The sequence below is a fragment of the Cricetulus griseus genome (genome assembly GCF_003668045.3).
Source record: "Cricetulus griseus strain 17A/GY chromosome 1 unlocalized genomic scaffold, alternate assembly CriGri-PICRH-1.0 chr1_1, whole genome shotgun sequence".
Classification (NCBI taxonomy): Eukaryota; Metazoa; Chordata; class Mammalia; order Rodentia; family Cricetidae; genus Cricetulus; species Cricetulus griseus.
This window is the reverse complement of record NW_023276807.1, coordinates 207,041,303-207,061,925: the sequence shown is the minus strand read 5'-3', so window position 1 is coordinate 207,061,925 and position 20,623 is coordinate 207,041,303. Positions and strand designations below refer to the sequence as shown.

General features: G+C 51.2%; 1 protein-coding gene across 8 annotated transcripts; it reads right to left on the bottom strand.

Annotated features, from left to right (window-relative positions):
* Positions 1-354: 354 nt before the first annotated feature.
* Arhgef40 (Rho guanine nucleotide exchange factor 40) lies at positions 355-20,522 on the bottom strand. 8 transcript variants are annotated; one of them, XM_027386624.2, is made up of 25 exons: positions 20,285-20,522; positions 17,762-17,959; positions 15,930-17,160; positions 15,637-15,804; positions 14,895-15,021; positions 14,196-14,292; positions 14,002-14,082; positions 13,762-13,878; positions 12,027-12,122; positions 11,819-11,934; positions 11,349-11,475; positions 9,615-9,737; positions 9,400-9,543; positions 8,363-8,973; positions 8,017-8,251; positions 7,626-7,712; positions 5,759-5,974; positions 4,570-4,740; positions 3,490-3,667; positions 2,326-2,430; positions 1,966-2,109; positions 1,336-1,466; positions 1,149-1,176; positions 1,020-1,065; positions 355-946 (listed from the first exon to the last, which is right to left on the bottom strand). In XM_027386624.2, exons 1-24 carry the CDS (start codon positions 20,285-20,287, stop codon positions 1,043-1,045), a joined length of 4,557 nt encoding a protein of 1,518 aa, XP_027242425.1. In that variant the 5' UTR covers positions 20,288-20,522; the 3' UTR covers positions 355-946; positions 1,020-1,042. The 8 variants fall into 8 exon arrangements, with proteins under 8 accessions (XP_027242425.1, XP_027242426.1, XP_027242424.1 ...); XM_027386625.2 differs by having other exon boundaries at positions 355-931; XM_027386623.2 differs by having other exon boundaries at positions 355-884; positions 20,285-20,521.
* Between the last annotated feature and the right edge of the window lie 101 nt (positions 20,523-20,623).

Here is a 20,623-nt window from a genome sequence, read left to right as displayed (position 1 = left end):
TCCAGACTTCAGATTCATAGGTAACTCTGAGTGGGCCCTAAGAATTAGCATTCAAACAAGTAGCCTAAGGGGTTCTTTTGCCCCCCAGCCCGAGGACCTCACTAGACAACTGCTGCCTTATGCTGGACCCGTCTGACCATCTCAGCCTTAAGAAGTGGCTGCAAAATGGAGAAGGAACTTCAAAGAGTTCGTTGAGCTTAGAGCCTCTGAGGGGGAGGCACCTCCTCCCACATTCATACACTATCAGTTTTGGGCCAGGAAAGGGTAGAACAGCTACTTTCTGGCCTTGGTTTTATTTTCTGAGTCCTAGTTAGTGGTTGTAGGGAAGTATTCAAGTTCGTTCAGACACCTTAATCCAGAGGCCTGCTCTGGCCCTTGGGAGGCACAGTGAGAGTAAATACATTTAATATAACAATAGTATAACAACAGTAATTACATATATAAAGTCTGCAACGCCCACCCCATCTCCTTCAATGGCTTAGAACACGTCATGTCCCATGATACCCCGGAATGGAATTCCATCCGACCTGGCAGAGATGAATCTTCCAGGAGAGTCAGGGGATGGGAAGAGAAGCAGGCTGTCAGCAGTGAGCGTCCTGTGGTTGTGCAGCAGCACAGGATGGGGGGGGGACTGGAGGAGGGATGGGTCCCTGCCCCCAGGGCATAAAGGCAAGCACACAGGGCCACTCTGGTTCCTGCAGCAGAAGGCACCAAGCAGGGGAGAGCTAGAGATAGCAGTGACAGGGGACGCTCTCTGGTCCTTGCCCTCCTCTCTGTCCAGGAAGTAGAGGGAGGAAATTGAGAGCTTAGTCCTCCATTATGTCCCATTGGCTTACCAGCCTAAAAGTGCTGGCAAGGGGCTGCAGCCAAGTTCTGGATCTTCTCTGGAAGCCAGGAGAGAAGAGGGAGATGGGTTGGGAGAGGCAAGAAGCTGACTCGCATGCATCTGAGGTCAGGAAAGAAGGTCCTCAAAATAGGGGAAGGCATGCTGGATGTGGGGGGACGGGGTGCTGACTTACCAGGTCACAGAGGCGTGGTGGGGTCACTCAGGGCTCGGGAATGACTCTGAGGACACAGAAATTGCAGTGTGTTTAGACATGTTCTCTATTGGGCATGTCTCTCCCTGCTTCTTAAGGCTTTTTTTTTACCTCTGACCTTGATGCTTCTCAGCCAGGCCTAGGGGAGAGGAGAAAGGCAGACTGGATAATAAATCCAATCTGTGGCATCAGCTGAGAGTTGTAATAATTAGTTCCTCTACTCCCCAGTTTGTCAAATGATCAGAAAAGCCTACCCAGAAAGAGACCACCTGCTCCCAGCCTTATTGCAGTGACTTACCTGTCGGGAGAGCCCTAAGATCCCTCCACTGGCCAGGGTGGGAGTGCTGCTCCCATGGTGCGGGGGCTGCAGGCTGGGGCTGTTTCTTGGTCCTGGGGACACATCTCCCGAAGAGTCAAGTGTTTCTGAGGCTGGAGGGGAAGCTAGGGTGAGACTAAGGTATAAAACTCTTCCAGATTACCTTAAATAACCAAGCTCCTCCGGCAGGGAAGAAGAAGCTCCATAGCAACAGGAAGTTGTGAGTCACCATAGCAATCCAGTTGCAAGAGAACCCCCCTACCAAGAGGCAGGAAATTGTCAGCAGCATCATTAGAGCAACCAGGGAGAAGCGACAGGAAACTAAGAATTGCCGTGGTGAACCAGGAGGGTACAACAGGAAGCTGAGGCAGTTTCCATAGAAACTCAAGGAGAGCTAGAGAGAAAGGTACAGAATAAGTGCTTCTTAGCAAAAGGCTGCTGTAAGCATCTCCCTAGCAACCAGATGGAAGGCTCTTTTAGCAATGGGGAAGCTGTATGTAGTTGTCATGGCAACTGGGCTACTTGGCTAGAAACAGGAATTGCTCAGCAATAGGCAGCCTGAACATCACCATGACCCAGCGGTTGGGGGCCACCCCTTGAGAGGTGCCTCACCCAGGGAAATCTGCTTGACGTCCAGATCCCAGGCCTCCTCCTCGACGCGGGCAGGCAGGGAGCAGGCTCCCGGTGAGAGGCCGGGAAGGGACGGGCCAGCATGCTCAAAAGATGACACGGCTACGGAGGCCCGGGTGCGGGCGGCTGCAGAGAGTGGGGAGTTGGGGTGGTGGGGTGCTGGTGTGGAGAAGTCCTCCTGGCTCCCTGGAATAGCTCACAAAGGGCTTCCCAGGGAGTCCCCATTTTGGGAAGAGATGCCCAGTCAGCACTCAGTATCCTTCCTGACATCTCCCCATTGTTTTTATATCATTAGTCAAGGCCTGACTTCTGGGAGCACCCCCCCAGCACCCTGGACCTCACCTCTTCCAGTGAGCAGGGCACTCAGTGTCCGTTCCCCCAGGGCTTTAATGTCCAGGAAAGGTTTATTGCCAATGCCCATGGAAACCATCTGCTGCACTCGGAGCTCTAGGGAACAGAGACCCTGTTTGCAACCTTCTCTTGGCCCTCCTGCCTCAGTGTTAGCACATCCCTGTTGATTCTCTTTCCCAACTCTTAATCACGCCTCCCTTCTTATGGCATTTCCCCTTCCTTGACTGTCATGGCATGGATTGTGAGGGTGATATTTGACCTCTTCAGACATGCATCAGTTCTCTGCTATATATTTCATCCTGCTTTGGCCTCCTAACCACCTGATTAGTGTGTGTAACTGATGTGTGTGAAGGTAGGCATGGACATTTGGAGGTTAGAGAACACATTAGGTGTTGGTTGATCTTCACTTTCCACCTTGTTTTATGGCTGACCTCTTGGTCATTTTGGTGTGCATGTGCCAGGCTGGCTGTCTAGCAAGCTTCTAGGGGAAATTCCTGTCTTCACCTCCCATGTGCTCTGTAGCAGTGATGAGATTACAGATGTTCCTGTTACTTTTTCTACTTCTACAGTACTGCTGGCTTTTATGTGGGTTCTGGGGATTTGAACTCAGGTCTTCACACTTGCGTGACAAACACTTTTACCCAGTGAGCTATCTTCCTGGCCAGTGACTTCATGTAACACTCAGTTTCCCTCTGTCATGGACATTAAGAGCAATAGTCATGCTTTTGCACATCTGTGTGGTTTATAAAGTGCTTCTGTATGTATTGACCTACTCCAGCCTCCCTATCACACAGATGAAGAAAGTGCTGTGCCTTTTTCAGATTAATAGAATGATTCAGAGAATTACAACAACAACAACAACAAAACAAATCAAAACCCAGTACCAACTAACAACAAAGAAAAGCTATTAGTCAGGTCACACAGCAGGTAAGTGGCACCAGTCCTCCTAAAGCCCAATCCAGTAAGCAGTTTTGCAACTCTTTTGCGCAGACCTTGGAGCTTTCTCTTTCCTTCTGGCTAATTCTGTCTCAGCTATATCTCTTGAACCAGACCTTGAATTGTCTCTTAAGGCATCTTTCCTTCCATCTCCATACTCTCCAGCAAACCTCCTGTAACCCAACCCAAGCACCAACCCCTCTATGATCTGCCCATTACCCTTGTTGTGGGCTGCCTGTCTCCATAGCAGCTGGGCGATAGAACTTGTCCACTTTAGTTTGGTCTCTGGTGAGATAGCTTGCAAAGTGTATGCTTCTCGTGCGCGCCGCCGCCGGAACCAAAGCTCGAAACAGAGTCCACTGTCCCCGATGTTTTCTGTCAGCCCCATGTCAGCAGTCTGAGGAATGGCACAAGAGAGAGGGTTGAAGATAGAGGTGTCCTCGTTAGGTGGCACCACACTGGCAAGCACTGTTTAGCTTGGTAGATGTTCGGCATCTGTCAGATACCAGGTGCTCTACACAGTCTGCACAACAGCCCTGATTTACAGAGGGAAAAGGAGGCTCTCTGAGAAGCAGCTTTCTCAAGAGCGTACCAGAGTTTTAGTATGGACTCAAACCCATGTCTATTCCAAACGCAGACCCCTCCCTCTGTTCTACCTCTGCAGAGTTGGAATTAACACTAGGACAGTTTGGAAACCTTCCCTATCATTCTACCTGATCCAGGATTGTGGGTTTGTTTCTGGTTAGATGCCCAAAGCAAGTTCTATTTAGTTCAGTGAAGTTAAGGTGTGTGTGTGTGTGTGTGTGTGTGTGTGTGTGTGTGTGTGTGTGTGGTGTCCTTTCTCCTTATATACATGGGACCACCTCTAACTCAAAAGACGGGTGGGTTTTTTGGTTTTTGCTTTTTTTTTTCCTAGACAGGGTTTCTCTGCGTAGCCCTGGCTGTCCTGAGGGGCTGGCTTTGTAGACCAGGCTGGCCTGGAACTCAGAGATCCCCCTACCTCTGCCTCATGAGTGCTGGGATTAAAGGTGTGAGCCCCTACTGTCCAGCAGGCATGTGTGTTCTCATTGGGAAGGTCATTTCCCATTTTGTCTTGAAATGCCTCAAGTGTTCTGCATGAATTATATGGAAAACCCAAAGGAGTTGACCAAGGACAGGGATTTCTTTCACTTTCCGATACCCTAAAATTGATGACCAATTAGAGGCCAAAACCTATTTTAGGTGATGAGGCTGAACTTCCAGAACATACTGAGTTCTCATGTCATACATGGCACAATATCCCCACACCATGCCGTATACCTTGAAAGCCTGCTTGTAAACGAAGGTCTCAGATCCTCCCTCAAAGCCCTTGAACTTGCTGAACAAGAGCAGGTCCTCAAACAGAAAGACATGGCGGAGGCACTTTTTCCGCCCACAGATGACAGTGAATGGGTCCCGATGCAAGAGCTGTCCCTGTTCCTTCAAATCTATCTGGAGAGAGGAGAAAGGAAAGCTGGTCCAGGGGGCCTTTGTGAAGTTATGGAATGTATGAGATTGAGAGGGAAAGGGACCCAATGTACTGGCTGTTGGTAGGCTCTGGAAGTCAGGGAGGGCCTCACCCTAACCCTATCCACTGCTTCTCATGCACAACTGTCTAGCAGTGGTCATTCCTTAAAGATGAAAGATGCACTGTGTAGTTGGTACTCAGCCTGCCACGGTGAAGTCTTTGCATACTGGAGATGCAGAAAGAGAACCAGCAAAGAACGTGGTTAGGTCCATCTAGACCAGTGATTCTCAACCTTCCTAATGCCAAGACACTTGTATGCAGTTCCTCATGATGTGGTGACCCCCAACCATAAAATTATTTCCATTGCTACTTTATAGCTGTAATTTTGCTATTGTTATGAATCATAATGTAAATATCTGTGTTTTCTAAATTTTTAAAAAAGATTTATTTATTTATTTGTTTGTTTACAATATTCTGACTCCATGTATGCCTACACAGCAGAAGAGGGCACCATATCTCATTACAGATGGTTGTGAGCCACCATGTGGTTGCTGGGAATTGAACTCAGGACCTCTGGAAGAGTAGTTAGTGTTCTTAACCTCTGAGCCATCTCTCCAGCCCCCAATGTCTGTGTTTTCTGATGGTCTTAGGCAACCCCATAAAAGGGTAAGGGTCTCGACCCACAGGTTGAGAACCACTGATCTTGAGAGAGTACAATTCCAGCCTTATCTGGAATCAGTGTCAGGAAGAGATTAGGTTGAGGAAAATACAGTAGGCTAGAAAGGAAGAAGCAGAAATGGAAGAATTAGGAAAGAAACAGACAAGCACAAGGCAGACATGGGAAGAACACAGGATGCTGGATTTAGATGAGGCAACTAAGGGCTAGACAGAGTCTAGAGCCCTCAGACTTCAGGTCTAGTTTTATGGTCACCAGCCTACACTGTTTCTAAGGCCACAGAGTTACACAGTTTGAGCAAGAGTCAGTGGAAGCCAGGACCTTACCTCACAGCCTCGCACAGCTTCCACTGCGAGCAAATCCCTGCCTCGGGCCTCTTGTTCCTGGAGCAACTGTACAGCAGCCCTGAGGGCCTGGCGCTCAGAGCTTAGCTCAGGCCCAGCTTCCCTCAGGAGCTCCTCCAGGAACTGTCCATACCGAGCCAGCTGCTCCAGGGGCTGTTGCAGGGCTCGGGGCAGGCAAGGGCTGCTCTCCATGGAACCCTAGGGTGGAACCATAGCCTGGGATGAGAAGAGGGCTAGGGCTGGTAGGGGCCAAAATCTGAGGACAGGAATGTCATAGGTTGGGTACAGGCTTTGGGGAACAGAGGAAGACCAGGTACTCTTAAAGGGAAAGAAAGGGGCCTGCAAGATGGCTCAGTGGGTAGAGGTGATTTTCCACTAATCCTGATGACCTGAGTTCAATCCCTGCAACCCACATGGCAGAAAGAATTGACTCAATGGTGTTTCTCCTCTGACCGCCACAGGGACACCAGTGTGCATGAATATGTGTGTGTGTGTGTGTGTGTGTGTTAGCTTTTTATTATTAATGTTTGTTTTTATTATTAGTAAATTTAAATTTTTTTAAAGGGAAAAAATGCAAAGGTCAAAGAGATGGTCCAGAAGCTAACATAACTTGTCACCAAGCCTGGGAATCAAGTTCCATCCATGAGACCCAGGTGGTGGAAAGAGGGAACCAGCTCCTGTGAATTGTCCTTAAAGGCTTGGCACACACACACACACACACACACACCACACACACACAGAGGCAGGGACCCCTAGGAGATGCAGCCATCCTGGGCTGAAGAGGGAGCTAGGTAATAACAGCTAATGCTCTCTGGCTTTATTTATTTATTTATTTATTTATTTATTTATTTATTTAATTGGTTTTTCGAGACAGGGTTTCTCTGTGTAGCTTTGGAGTCTATCCTGGCACTCTCTCTGGAGACCAGGCTGGCCTCAAACTCACAGAGATCTGCCTGCCTCTGTCTTCTGAGTGCTGAGATTAAAGGCGTGTGCTACCAATGCCCAGCTCCCTCTGGCTTTTATAGTCACTTTCACATCTTTTCACGTGAAATCCTTTGGCTCTCAAGCTCCCAGGGAGCTGGACGAAGTTCATACTGCCCTTGTTTACCATATGTAGAAACAGGCTTAGGGGCTGAAGAGATGGCTGGTCAGTTAAAAGCACTTACTGCTCCTGCAGAGGACCTGGGTTCAGTTCCCAGCACCCACACAGTGTCTCACAAGTGTCTTTAACTCCAGTTTCAGGTGATCTGATAGTCCTCCTCTGGCCTCCTTGTACACTAGGCACAGTGCAATACACATACATACCTGCAGACCGTCGCACATATAAAACAAAAATAAATAAATCCTAACAAAACTAAGTAAAGACAAAAACAAAACAGAGGCCCAAGGAATCAGAGTTTTACCCCGATTCCCTTGTGTGGAGATCTGGGTAAGAGCCCAGCCTCCTCTGGCTCTCATTGTAATGCTAGGAGACCCTCCTGATTCCCAGATTCTGATGGCAGCCAGAGAGGCTACTGGAGATTTTCGGTGAATGTTCCCAGGTACATCCATGAAAGACTGTTTTCTCTGAGAGTTCAAGGTGGGGTGAGTTTTTAGGTCTTCCTGGTCCTTTCTCTTAAAAAAAAACATTTTCTTATTCTGTGTGTGTGGGGGTGTGGGGGTGTGTATTCACACCCCCCCCACCCCCCACCCCAGTCAGTCAGAAAACACCTAATTTGCAGGAGTCAGGTCTTTCATTGTACCATATTGTTTCTGGGATGGAACTCAGCTGACAGTCTTAGAGGCAAGCATCCTTATCTGCTAGGCCATCTCATCCACCCACTTTTCTGAGAGCTGAAGAAAAGTTTACCTTGGCCGAGGAGGTGAGGGCAGCCAGACCACTCTCCAGTTTGTGTCTGTGCTTCACCAACTGTGCATAGAGGTTGAACTGGTCCCCCTGTGCCAGTAAGGAAGAGGCAGTAAGTGTCCCTGGTGAGGAACCTGTGGACACATTTCTTCTCCCATCCTCACTGTCCACGTGTGTGTGTGTGGGGGGGGGGATAAGCAGGCAGCATTCCAGCATTCCACTTGCCAGGGATTATAAAGGCTTTTTGAAGAGACAGTGAAGTTCACCTGGGCCAAGTTGAGGGACCACAAGAGGGAGAGGGGTAGGAGGCAGAGAAGTGTGTGTGTGTGTGGGGGGTGATGGATAGGGCAGAACACAGGAAGGGAGCAGGTTTGGAAGTTTAGCGATTGCTTACATGGCGAAGGAAGCATGCCCCAATGCGCAGAGGATGGGTGGTGCAGCCCTGAAGCTCTTGTAGAAAGTGTGTCCCGTGGAAGCTGCGAAGTCTCTCTCTGGCACTCAGGGCTGCAGCCCAGGTACACCGAAGCTCAGGAGTCAGCTCGGGCCCAGGTGGTGGCACTGGCTCATTCAGAGTGGTTATGTATTCTTGCTCACAGGCAATCAGTTCAGACACTAGACGCTGCTGGGCACTGTAGGTACGGCAGAGTAGCAGAGGTGTCACTCTGGCATGGAAAAGAGTCACTACCCCCAACAGTTCTTTCCCGATTGCCTCCTGGACAACGATTGGTCTGAACTCTCACCTGATGCTTCGTTTGCGCTCCATTCGAGGGGTACCTATTCCCCAGGGCCCATCTGGTCCTCCAGCCCGACCCAACAACACATGTTCTCGGGGTGAACACGTCCTGTCTACCACTTCTGTACTGGTAACCTCCAGGCCTCGGATCAGCACAGCCCGTGGGGGTCTTCCATCTGCTTCTGGAGCTAGCTCAAGGCCTTCCTCCTCATAGTCCTCCCCACATGGGGTCAGAGAGCAATGTGATGGGGCTGCCCGTGGCCCAGGGCTGCTGGGAAGAAGCAGGGAGCTGAGGCTGGGCGAAGGGCTATGGGCTCCATGCTGGGCCCCTGTGCTGCTGGCACTGTCTGCCCGTCGTCGTCTGTGGCCTCTAGGACTGGCCTCCTCTCCCAGCTGCTGCTGAATCCTCCTTTCCAGCTCTTGGCAGCGTGCTCGGCATCGGCCCCATTCTCGAAGGACTGCTGGGCTGCCCAGGTCCAGGGCCAGGGCTCGCATCTCCTGGAAAGTGCCTGCACTGGGCTCTGGGGCCCGCCGTAGGGCTAGGGCTGCCAGCACAGCTTCACGACCAGGCCCAGCTCCTGCCAGCCGAGCAGAGCCCTCATCTACCCATTCGTGTGCCTACAAAAGCCAAACAGGTTGGAGGCAGAGAAAAATGGTGAGGACACATACCACTCCCAAACACGTATCCCATGGCCAGTGGCTCCCCGGGGGTCATCACCTACCTGTCCTTCCTCTGACCCAGCATCACAGTATAACCATGTTACTTGGAGAGGGCATGAGCGCAGTGGAGTTAGTACTTATACACACAGCACTGAGTCAGGCTGTACTAATTGCTTCCACACAGTGCCTCATCTAACATTCACAGCAGATGTGCAAATGTCTACAAAGGACCTATCTCAGGTCTCAGGTCATTCAGCCTGAGCAAGCTAAAAGTTAAAGCCGAGGAGATGGATTTCTAAGGTACCACTCTTAGCAACTGCCTGATCAAGTAACTGCTCCAGGCTGAAGACAGAATATGGGCTCAGCAGGATGCTCTGCACCCACCTGCTGGAAGAAGCGCTGGAGCCGCAGAGCCCGATGGAGGCCACTCTCAACCTGCTCCAGTCGCTGCTCAAAGATATCCAGAACTTTCTGGGAGGCCATGTCCTCCTCCAGGGCCAAAGCTTCCCGGGCCTGGACTAGGCGCTCCTGGAGAAGGGTCTATGCTCAGACCTGGTCCTCTCCCAGTGACCCCGCCCCCATCTCCTCTCTGTCCTTACCTGCACCTCAGTGCTGAAAGCCCGGAATCGCAGTTCTGTCTCTTGCAAGACTGAGAGTGAGTTCCCAGGCATGGCGAAGCTGGCCAGCTGCTCTTCCCCTGGGCCAGAGAGCCACTGTAACACCTGGGACAGAGTAAAAGGCTGTGAGGAAAGGAGAGGTTGTGAAGTGGATAAGATCCACTCAGCTGCCATCACCCCAAATGTTGAGAACCTTGGTCATCCAATCTTGTCTCACTGGTGCTGAGGGATTGACAACAGTTCCCACAGGGTCAAATGAGAAACTGGGTATTATTCCATCTCTGGTAAAGTGCCGTATGGACAGAGCTGGCAGGAGACACAGGCTACTGTGCCAGGGCCAGGCCAGGATGAGGAAACAGATAAAACTGACATGAACCAAAGAAAGGAGGATGAAAGTAACATGGATAACAGGACTGAGAGAAATTCCATATCCGATGAGCCCTGCCGAGTGGTGAGCAGGAAACTTAGGCACCAGGCCTAAAGGATGGCCCAGGAGATGGTGTTTGTGTGATTGGATATCCAGTTCAAGTTTCCTACTGTAGGGAATATCCTACTTGTTCTGAAATGTTTGACTAATTTTTTCCTCTGAAAAAAGTCTGGAAGCTTGGGTGGAGCAGCTGGAAAATGAGAAGTCTCAGAATGTTCCTACAAGGCAGTGCCAACAATAGCCACTTTTAGAGTCCTCTGCTGACTTCACTTCCCATCCTACCCACCTGTGTGTCGTACTATTTGCATAGGAATGGGTAACTCAGCAGCAACATCTAATACCCAGCAGAGCTAGATCTCAAAGCTAAGCACTTTAACCTCCAAATTCTGTTTTTAAAATCGTTTTTTAAGCCGGCAGGGATATCTATTCAGTAGGAGACGCCCCTTGGATGGAACAGCAGAAGCCAACTGGCAGCCCCAGAACACAAAGCCCTGGCTCCTCTTTGGCACTGACTTTGGGATGACCCTTCTCATACCCACATGCAGTCTGTGAGGTATACATTCACAACAGCAGGGGCTAAGGAAAAACAACCAGATTCTAAAGTCCCCCTTCCCTTAACAGTGAGTAGACAATCTCCCACAGGGCTGAAGTTCAGAAGAGACAATCAAGGTGCAGAGAGGCCAGTCTGCTTCTTGAACCTTAAGAGGCCCGTGGTTCCTCTCAGTGACTGGCAATGTAGGAGGAGACCGAGCCTTTTTGCCTCCATTTCCGAGGATGATAATGCATAAGAAGTGTGGAGCCAAAGAGCTCTATCAATAGAAATTTATCAATAGATATTTATTATTCACGGTTAGGCCTGGAACTGAAGGCAGGAGCACTAGGAGTTTCAAGGCCAGCGCCAGATACATAGTGAGTTCCAGGCCAACCTGGGCTATAACACATCCCGTCTCAGAAAACTCCCAAACAAAAACAAAACATTTATTATCTTTACACTGAGGAGGTTGTACCCTGAGCCACCCAGCTGATTCCAGAGTTCCCTTTGGGTAATGAACATTTCCCATAGTATCTAATGATCCTGATCAAAGTTAGGCAGAAGGTTGACCTCCAGGCTTCTTTCTGCTGGTGCTGAGATGTTCCTGCCCTCATGCTGAATCTCACACTTCTATGACAAACCTCTAGGGGAGAAACCAGGGAAGCTGGAAGGATGCCATCCTCTCTTAGTATCAGCAGAGATGCTGCTAATCAGGGGCTAGACTCCCAGCCTGAAAGGATGGGGGGAATCTCCTCACCTGTTGGAGTTGGTGCAGGCGTTGGCGTTGTTCCTGCCGCTGCACACGTAGGTTGGAGAGACGCACGAGTTGGTGGATGGCCTCATCTACCTCCTGGTATAACACAGCTGGGCCTGGACCCTCTAGCCTGGGGAAAAAGAGGCTACCTTTAGTCTCTGCCCCTGTCAAGCTTTCTACTTCTGTCTTTGTATGCTCAGGGATGCAAACATCAGAGATGGCATGCCAGTGAGAATCAGACTTGCACTGTAACTCTCCTCAATGAATTAGCTTGGCTGAGACACTTAGTATCTCTGGTCCTCGAGTCCACATCTGTAATCATAACTAGCACATGGAGATGCTGTGAGGCTTATAAGTGTAAAGGCACAGTATCTCGCCCAGATAAGTACAGAGTAAGAATTATCTGTCACTTAAGGTTTAGGACAGCTCTCCGCTATCTCCCCTTCATTTGCCCCTGCACACCCGTCTCATACTTGCTGCTATGGGTGGATCGCAGCCGCATCAGGATGGCGCCTCCAGTCCTCTGTAGTGCTGTCAGCCGAGGATCAGCCAGCACCTTTTGCAGGGGCTCAGGCATTCCTGCCGCCTCCTTGGGACAAGGAAACACATCTGGAGTTCCACTAGGGTGCCCACCCAGTCCCATCCCTTTCACACCTGACATTAGTCCACCTCATTCCACACCTCTTCCTGTGCTTCCGCTGCTCCCTCTAGCTCCTCAATGGCCTGACGTACAGAGGTCAACACGCCTTGGCACAAGCTGCACAGCCTTGCCACTTCCTGAAAGTCACGTACAGAGATGGAGTTAAAGGGTCAGGGTTTAGGATAAGAAATATGCCTGGCGTGGTGGTGGTGGTGGTGGTGGTGGTGGTGGTGGGCTTTCTTTAATCCTAGCACTCGGGTGACAGAGGCAGTGAATCTCTGAGTTTGAGGCCAACTTGGTCTACATGGTGAGTTCCAGGACAGCCAGGGTTATGAAAAGAGACCCTGCCTTGAAAGTGGGAGAGAGAGAGAGAGAGAGAGAGAGAGAGAGAGAGAGAGAGAGAAGAGAGAGAGAGAGAGAGAGAGAGCGCAAGCTAGGTCAGCCACAGGAGGGAGATGGGAGTCTGGAGACTTGTGAAAACAATGGTGGCTTAGTTTCTGACTTTGTTGCTTCTAAGTCATACAATATCGGACAAGCCAACAAACCCTAAAATTCATTTTATTTAACAGTGAAGTTAGGATGAAAGAAGATTTTGTAAAATTTAAGGAAATGATATCAGCCTGGCACTGAGCATGGTTGTGGCACACGGTACAGCTTAGTATGTGAGTTTCCTTTGCCTTCTTGCCTCTGGTCTTCATCCTTGCCAAGCCCCACCTCCAGCTCCCCCTATCTGCTTTCGCTAGGGACTCCTGTTTGTAGTCAGCTGTGACCACGTTGATTGCTCCATTCCTAAATACTCACTACACTTAGGTTTGTAGAAGCATGTAAGTGATGGAAGCTCTGTAGAGACCATGCACAACTGGTGTATCTGGTGAGTGACAAGCCTATGCTTGTGGATGCTGGTGTAGGGAGCAGATCCAGCAAGGGCACCATCGCCAGAAGTGAGGGAAAGTAACTTGCCAGGCCACATGGAGCCAACCTCTCAACTCTCATCATTTTCTAGAAACCCACGAAGCTATCACAAACCCTTCTCTACCTTTTCATGATACCTTAAGGGCTCCCACTGGAAAGCACACATCACTTAATGTCCTACTAATAATTTGACAAACTCAGGGGGCAAGGATCTGGAAAGATGGCTCAGCGGTTAAGAGTAAGCATTTTTCTTCGAGGACCCAAGTTTGATTACCAGTGCTCACATGTAGCTTACAACTGCCTGTAACTCCAGATTCAGGGGTTGTGATGCCTCCGGCCTCTAAGAACATCCACCCACATGGCATTTATTCACATAGACACACAGACATATATACATGCTTAAAAATAAAACCTTAAAAAAATTTTAAAAGAATATTACAAATTCGGGTGGTAACTGGAAAGATGGTTCACAGGTTAAAAGCACTTGTTGCTCTTGCAAAGAACTGGGGTTCAGTTCTCAGTCCATGATGGCTTGTAACCTTCTGTAATTCCAGTTCCAGAGGATCTGATGCCCTCTTCTGACTTTTTGGGACCAGGCACATATGTACCCAAAAATATATGTATGCAAAGCACATACATATATGCAGGCAAAACAGTCATATACATAAGCTAAAAAATAAAAAAGAATTTAACAAACTCCTCCCATCTTCCCAATGGCTAACAATATTTGTTCAAGGCTCACGAGTCGGAACTATTTTCTGAACTGAATGGAACTGTACCTTTCCCAGCCCCATGGTTATGTTTGTCTTTGTCTTTTCTCCTAGATTTCCAGTTGCCAGGTTCCTAAGAGCTGAAGGAGTTTACCTGATGTATCTCTACCCAGTGGTTGGGGGAGACATCCTTGTGACCTCCTAAGTCCCATGGCAGCTCCTCTGGCTTGGCCACTCTTTTTAGGTCCTTCTCTGACAGCAACTCAGCTCCCTGGAGACACATGAAAAGTTGGAGTTTTCTGCACAGGCCTCTTGTGATTCATACCAATATGAGAGAACAGCAAGCTTTCCCTCCCCTTTCCATGACTGACAGGGGGCTGGTGGGAGAACCTACCTGAAATCCACAGAGTTCAGCTGGAGGCTCTTCATGAATGAGAATCATTAGCCTCTGAATAAGCGGAGGGTTGCCTGAGTCCTAAGCGCAAAGAAGAAAACCCCTAAACGTTGTACAGTTGGATGGCCCGGAATGGCTGCCACTGGAGAAAAGTGGGGGCCTACGGGACATGCCTGTTTCAAGGAGTTGATTACCTGAAGCTGACTCAAGGCAGGAATAAGTGCTGGAGGCAGTGGGGGTGCCTTGCGAAGGTCAAGCAGGATAGTGAGCCCCAATAACTGCAAATCAGGCCTGTGGAGGCAAGAAGAGCCAAAGCTGTGTGTGTGTGTGTGTGTGTATGTGTGTGTGTGTGTGTGTGTGTGTTTATATCTCTGTGTGTCTGCACATACGGGCACTGGGGAGACAGCAAAGAGAGAACAAGGAAGAAAGAACACAGATCTTCTGGCCTAGTGCTAACAGTCTTTAGACATTAGTACTACTATATTTGGGAAGCAATGAGCAAACAGTCGATGTCTGGGACATGTGCCCAGTAGGCAACCTAACAATCAAGAACCTACATTGACATAGCTATTGGGTCAGAGGACTAGAACTCTATGTGCTAGAATGGTATACGTTCAAGGCCTGAGCATTTGTCTGATAGATACTCAGTGTTCACAAAGTATTTGTGGGTGAATGAGTCTGTGCACTGATAATCTGGGTGATATCGTGGAGTACCTAGAGTCAGCAGTGTTGATTTTTAAAGATCATGAAGATAACCTGGGAGTCAGAATTGCTAAGGTCAAGGTCGATGGCTTGAAAATCTGAGGGTGGAAGTAGTAGGCCAGTGCCTTGAGAAAGAAAGCAGGTCTCGAGTACAAGCTAACGCCCAGGGTGCTGAAGTCTGGCATGCTCACCTGAGCAGTGAGTAGAGGTAACGAAGAGCAGTGTTGAGTGTCTCTTGGGAGGGTGAGGGCTCCTCAGGAAGGCATGGAGGCGGTGGTGTGATCGTCAGCAAAGCTCTCCCAGTCTGATCGATGCCCCCTGAAGACAGAAAATGGCCAGGCTGTCCTGGCTGGGAGCAATCTTTGACTACCTCCCCTCCACCTTTCCTCCTTCCCAAGTCCACTTGGATTGCTCCACTTTCCCAAAGCCCCTTTCCAGCTACCGTGTGTGTCCTTGTTTGTGTGTGAGTACACATGTATACATGTGTGTAGAGGCCAGAGGTCAATGTAAGATCTTTGTCAATCATTTTTTCGAGACAGTGTTTCTCTGCGTAGCTTTGGAGGCTGACCTGGAACTCACTCTGTAGACCAGGCAGGACTTGATCTCACAAGATACTCCTGCCTCTGCCTCCTGACTGCTGGGATTAATGGCATGCACCACCATCGCCTGGGTCCACCTTATTTTTTTAAAGACAGGATCTCTCGGAACCTGGAAAATCTCTGACTCAGCTAGACTGGCTGGCCAATGACTGCCAGAAACCTGCTTGTCTTAACCTTCCCCTCTCTTTCCAGCACTGGGGTGACAGATCCATGCCATGGCCCAGCTCTTAGGTGGATGCTGGGGATCTGAACTCAATTCTCCTGCTTGCAAAGCAGGTACTTTACTGAGTCATCTCCCCAGCCCCTTTCTTTTTATCCTCAGATGCCCACTGACCAGTCAGAACGAAGAATCCAGATGCCATCAAGTCCCAAGCTACAAGTGGGTGGTCTAAGATGGAAACTTCGGGAGTTTCTTCTGGGATGCTGTCTCCTTTTACATCCTGCACAGTCTCCAGGGGTTGTGTTGGGGGGTCAGATGGAAGCCACTCTGGACCTGTGGATCCTGTGCAGATAGATAGAAGCAGAGTTACTATACTCTGTTCCCAGTCAAACCACAGCTTCTGCTTGTCCCCTTCCCTAGGCCCAGCGTGCCCTGGCCCTTGTCGCTGGAGCTCACTGTCATCTCACCTGCTGTAGACACTGGGATCAATCCCTTTTGTTCACTCTCTCTGATTCCCTCTTCTGGAGGCTCACAGTCTTCTGGGGGTACAGGCTCTTTTTCGTCTGTTGGCTTGAGTTCTTTTAGTTCAGACTCTGGCTTCCCAGAATCCTCTTCCTCCTTAACCGGGCTGCATTCTGCAGGTTCCTGTTCACTGGGTGAGGGCAGACTGACAAGGACTTCCTGCTGTCTAGTCTCTTCCTTGTCCCTGGGGCTGAGCGGAGTACTCTCCCCTTTTACAGCAGCTCTGCTAGCAGCTCGCTTCTTTCTTCTGTTCCCTTTGCCTGTTCTTCGAGGAGTACCAGGTGGTCCTTCAGTCCCCTGGCCCACTCCTCCCCCAGCCTCGCCTGACAGGAGGCAGGATTCAGAGGTCTCCCCCAGAGCCTCTGCTGGGGGCTCAGATGCCACCAGGACTGTTGTATCTGGGTCTGCCTCAGCCCCTGGGGGTGAGTCAGAAGAGACCCCAGTGCTACTCCCTTCACCAGGTGGCCGTGACCCATCCTGGTCCCTAGACCCTAGGCCTTTCTGGTGCATCCATGCCCGGTGTCTCCGGTGCCGGCCCTTCCCTCCAGTACTCTTACGGGTAGGGACTGTGCGGGTCCTGGAGAGGCCCGAGGCCTCAGCATCTGTGGGGCTTCCCCTCATATGAGGCAGTGTCACCTCCAACAGTTCCACGTATTCACCTTCAGGACCCTCTGCAGGAGCGTTGTGTCCATCCCCAGGACTCCGGGTACCCAGCACCTCCTCCGGGAGTGGAGAGCTAGGAAGCCCTGGGGGCCCAGAGGGCAGTTCTGGGGGCAGTGTGCTTGGCTGATGTCCAACCATGAGGCCCTCTTTGTGCACAAATCTTGGGCAGATGAGCTCAGCCCAGGGCAGCCGCTGAATTCCAGAAGGTGCAGATAGAAGGCAGGTGCTCAGGCGCCCCGTTGGCCGGTCCTTGTTAACGCCTTGTAGCCACTCGGGTGTGAATAGGTAGGCACAGGCTTCACTGGGCACTGGCAGCTCCTGTACCCGCCCACCTCCTGGGGCGAGACATTTCAGTGCCAGACGGGGAGCTTGGGCTGCTGAAGGTACTACCTGCAGGTAGAAGTCGCCAGGGCGCAGCAGCTGCCAGGGAAGTGCTGCTAGCTGCACTACTACCTGTTCATGCAAGCAGAGTGGCCAGCCCTCGTGGAAGAAGAGAAATCCACTATACTGGGCCTGGAGAGAGAAGTAAGAGGCTATACTCAAGGCCTCTGCTGAAGAAACCAGCAAGGGGGTGGGGGTGAGGCGCTACGAGAGTAAAGCCACACTAGGCAGGGCTGGCCTTACATCTGGGGGGCTAAAACCCCTAGGGGACAGGAAAGGAGGTCACATGGCAGAGGCAAGAATGGAAATCATCGATCCTTTGGTGGAAGGAGCTTTCCTAGTGGGAAGGTAAGGACCCAGTCATGGTCCTTACGACCTGGTCAACAGATGCCATTGCCTAGGAGGTTGCCCAGATGCTGTTGGTCTATCTGCAGAAGCAGAGACTGTTTTCTGAATCATGTCTGAGTCTGAGGGAGTAAGACATTCACGGGGAGTAATGTTTGGAACTTGTTCTGGAAAAGTCAGGGTCTTTTCGGGGAAAGTCAATGTTTGTTAAGAGTCAATATTTAAGGAAAATGCATACACCTGCATATGTGTTAGTGTTTGAGTAATCACAATCAGGGGGAGGTCGGCAAATGAGACCTAAGGCTTCCTGTGGAGAACAGTATTGGGAAGCCTGTGTCTCTAAGTGAGAGGAAATTAGCCTGGCAGAAAAGGGTTGACAGCCACTCACACAGGCTTCCTGCTGGACCTTGGCAAGCAGGTGTTTAGCAGGTACCAGGAAGTCCAGCGTGTACCTCAGTGCATCCTCCTGGTAAGTCCTCTCCACCACCTGGAACACTTGGCCCAACAGGGTTGGGGCTGTGGCTTCAAAGGGTGGGTACAAGGCAGCGAGTGTGCTCTGCACACAGTCCTCCACTGGTTCAGGCTCCTGGGAGAGACAATACCAAGCTATAGATAACTAGAGATTATACAGTGTGGCTCCTTGGGAGTTGTCTGCTCTGCAGATAGCTATGTCCTATATCATATGAGCACAGCAGGTAATCAGAAAATGCTGGCTGAACGAGCCCAGGATAGGAGTGGGGACCTGGCCAGTTGGTACATACAGGCTTCCCATGGCTTCCCGTTTAAGCTCTGAGGCCTTGGCTTTAGAGATCCAGGGGGAATTTGTTATGTGTAACTCTGATCACGATTGTAAATTGGGGTGACTGCATAGTTCTCCTGCACTGGACCACTGGAGCCAGCTGATGGTCAAGAATTCTGGTAGAGGGATAGGGTATGAGGTTTCTACAAAGCCATCTTGCCAATAGATTCTCCCAGAACTCATCATCCAGATACCTTTTTCATAAGTAGAGATGTGCCCACCCACAAAACACTGCATCCTAGAGAGAGATGGTTGATTGACAGGTGAGAAGAAAAAAGACAGGAAGACTGTGGCTATCTCAGGTCTTTGTAGTATTCCTTTCTTCCATTTACAGAGCTTGTCTGATTGGCTATAATGAATTGGGTGGGGCCATTTGATAGAGGCATAAACGGAACTCTTGGAGAGGAGAGGAGGAGATCTTGATGCTATGCATTCCAGTTTAATTTTACTGGGACCCTTGTCTCAAAGACTAAGCCATGTCCCATTCTGACACACTTCTCTAAGTGAATCATTGGGCTATCTTTCTTTACCTTATTCCCTAAACAAAATTCCTTGGGTCTATTTCTTTGCAAGTCTTTCAAGATTTTTTTTTTTAGTTCCTTTTATCAGAGGTCTTTGTTGTAAATGAGGAAAGGGGAACTCTGCAATATTTACCGAGCTCTCTACCCATTGCAAACAGTCCTGGTTTCACCCCAAGACAAAAATTGCTTATTTTACTCCTAAATCTCTCCAGCCAGAGTTGCTTAATCGCGGCTGTTTGAGAAGATTAGGGTATTCAGTCACCCCAGAGACCAGCATTCTGTGTTATCAGCGCGCAGACTCGGCCCCAAGGTGTGGGCGAGCAGACAGACCCCTCAGTGTTGCCGGGACTGAGTACGTGGGTGGGAAAAAGGGTAGGGGTGAGGTTGAGTGGGCCTCGGCTCCGAAGTTAGGATCCGGGGCGCTACAGCTTGAGCAGCGAAGCAGCTGCAACCCATTAGGGGCGGTGAGCTCATGGCTGAACAAGAGTCGCAGCCACAGGAAACGGCCTCAGCAGGAGGGGAGGAGGGGTCTGGAGCAGGCGGAGGTGGGCAGGAGCCCAAGACACCAGGCCTCTGGTCGGCTGGGACCAAAAAGACAGAGCGAGACTGAGTCAGCTCTCACTGGCCTAGTTCCTGTCTAGCTCCAACCCCCTGAGCAGGGAGATGCCTCGTGGGCTTTCTCCGTAGGCTTTCTCCCCATCCTCCACTCTGCAGTGAGCGCGGTAGGCTGCAGCCGCCTGGGCAGTGGGCGCCCTCGCTAGCAGAGCCCACTCCTGCCGTAGTTCTGAGTACTTCTGGCCGGAAAGTTCCAGGCTCAGTGTTCAATCCCGTTGACATGGGCTTTTGGTACCCTGAGTTGCTGCCCTCGGAGCCTCTGCCTCGTGCACAGGATTCCATCCAGCTCCCTCCCTGCAGCGGGAGTGCTGTGGGGCAGCCTTCTGTTCCCTGCAGCGGCGTAAGCCTTGGGGAACTTTGTCCCAAAAGTCTGGTTTTGCCTCTGGAAACGTCACGCCCACTGGTACTGCGGAACACCCCTTACCCACCCTCGAAACAGCCCCCTTTCTGTGAGGGAATTTCCCTTTGGACATGCCCTTTGGCCCTGGCCCGGCCACAGCTGTGACTAGTCCCTCAGGGCCGGATGGGTGGGCCCACCTCACCGGGCTGGGGACAGGGATGGAAAATGGTGGTTCCAGGCAGGTCAGTTCTCATGACCCGAGGCAGTGCCCTTTCCAGACCTGCCGCCATACCAACTCGCAGAGGGTCCCCAGGAGTGAAAAACTGGGGTAGGGAGGGGGAGGGAAAGCCCAGGGAAAGAAGACTGGGAAGGACTGACAAGGCCGGGGGTGGGCTGAGTGCAAAGACCACGGAGGGATGGGGAGGCGACAGGGGAGAAAGAAAGGGTCACGGCAATACTCGGTGGAGACCGGGCAGGCAGCGGGCAGGCAGACAGAAGAAAAGAAGGGGGGATGGGAGGGTGGACAGTCTCCGGGGCGCCGATCAGCGCTAGGCGGGCACGGGAGGCACGGGGCTGGGGGCCCGGAGCGGGCTGCGCCAAGGCCGAGGGGACACGGGGGTGCGACGCGGGACTCACCATGGCTGGGCGTCGGGAGGCGTCCGACTCTCAGGCAGGCGGGGCGGGTCACCACCGCCTCCCTCCCGGCTCTCCGTCTCGCCGGGTCTGGCTGCAGGACGGCTCGCACCGCGGCCGCGGCTCTGCCCGCTCGCTCGGGCGCCCAGGCCGCGGGGCCCCGCCAGGGAGGGCCGAGACGGCCGCCTGCACCGCCCCGCCCTGCCTGGGACCCCAGCCGAGAAGCCCCCTCCGTCGCAAGCCTCGCCTCCGCTCCTCTAGCTGTCCGCTGCCAGCCCGCCCCGCCCCGCCCCGCACCCTCCGAGAACCGCCCAGCTGAGGACGCCCCGGGTTTCCCGCGTC

Bases quoted from the DNA above. Each gene is read 5' to 3' on its own strand.
- Arhgef40 (XM_027386624.2), bottom strand. The intron at 4,741-5,758 runs GTAAGGTCCTGG...TCCTCTCTCCAG, and splicing joins AAGCTGTGCGAGGCTGTGAG to ATAGATTTGAAGGAACAGGG. The intron at 2,110-2,325 runs GTGAGGTCCAGG...CACTCTCTGCAG, and splicing joins TGCCCTGCTCACTGGAAGAG to CCGCCCGCACCCGGGCCTCC.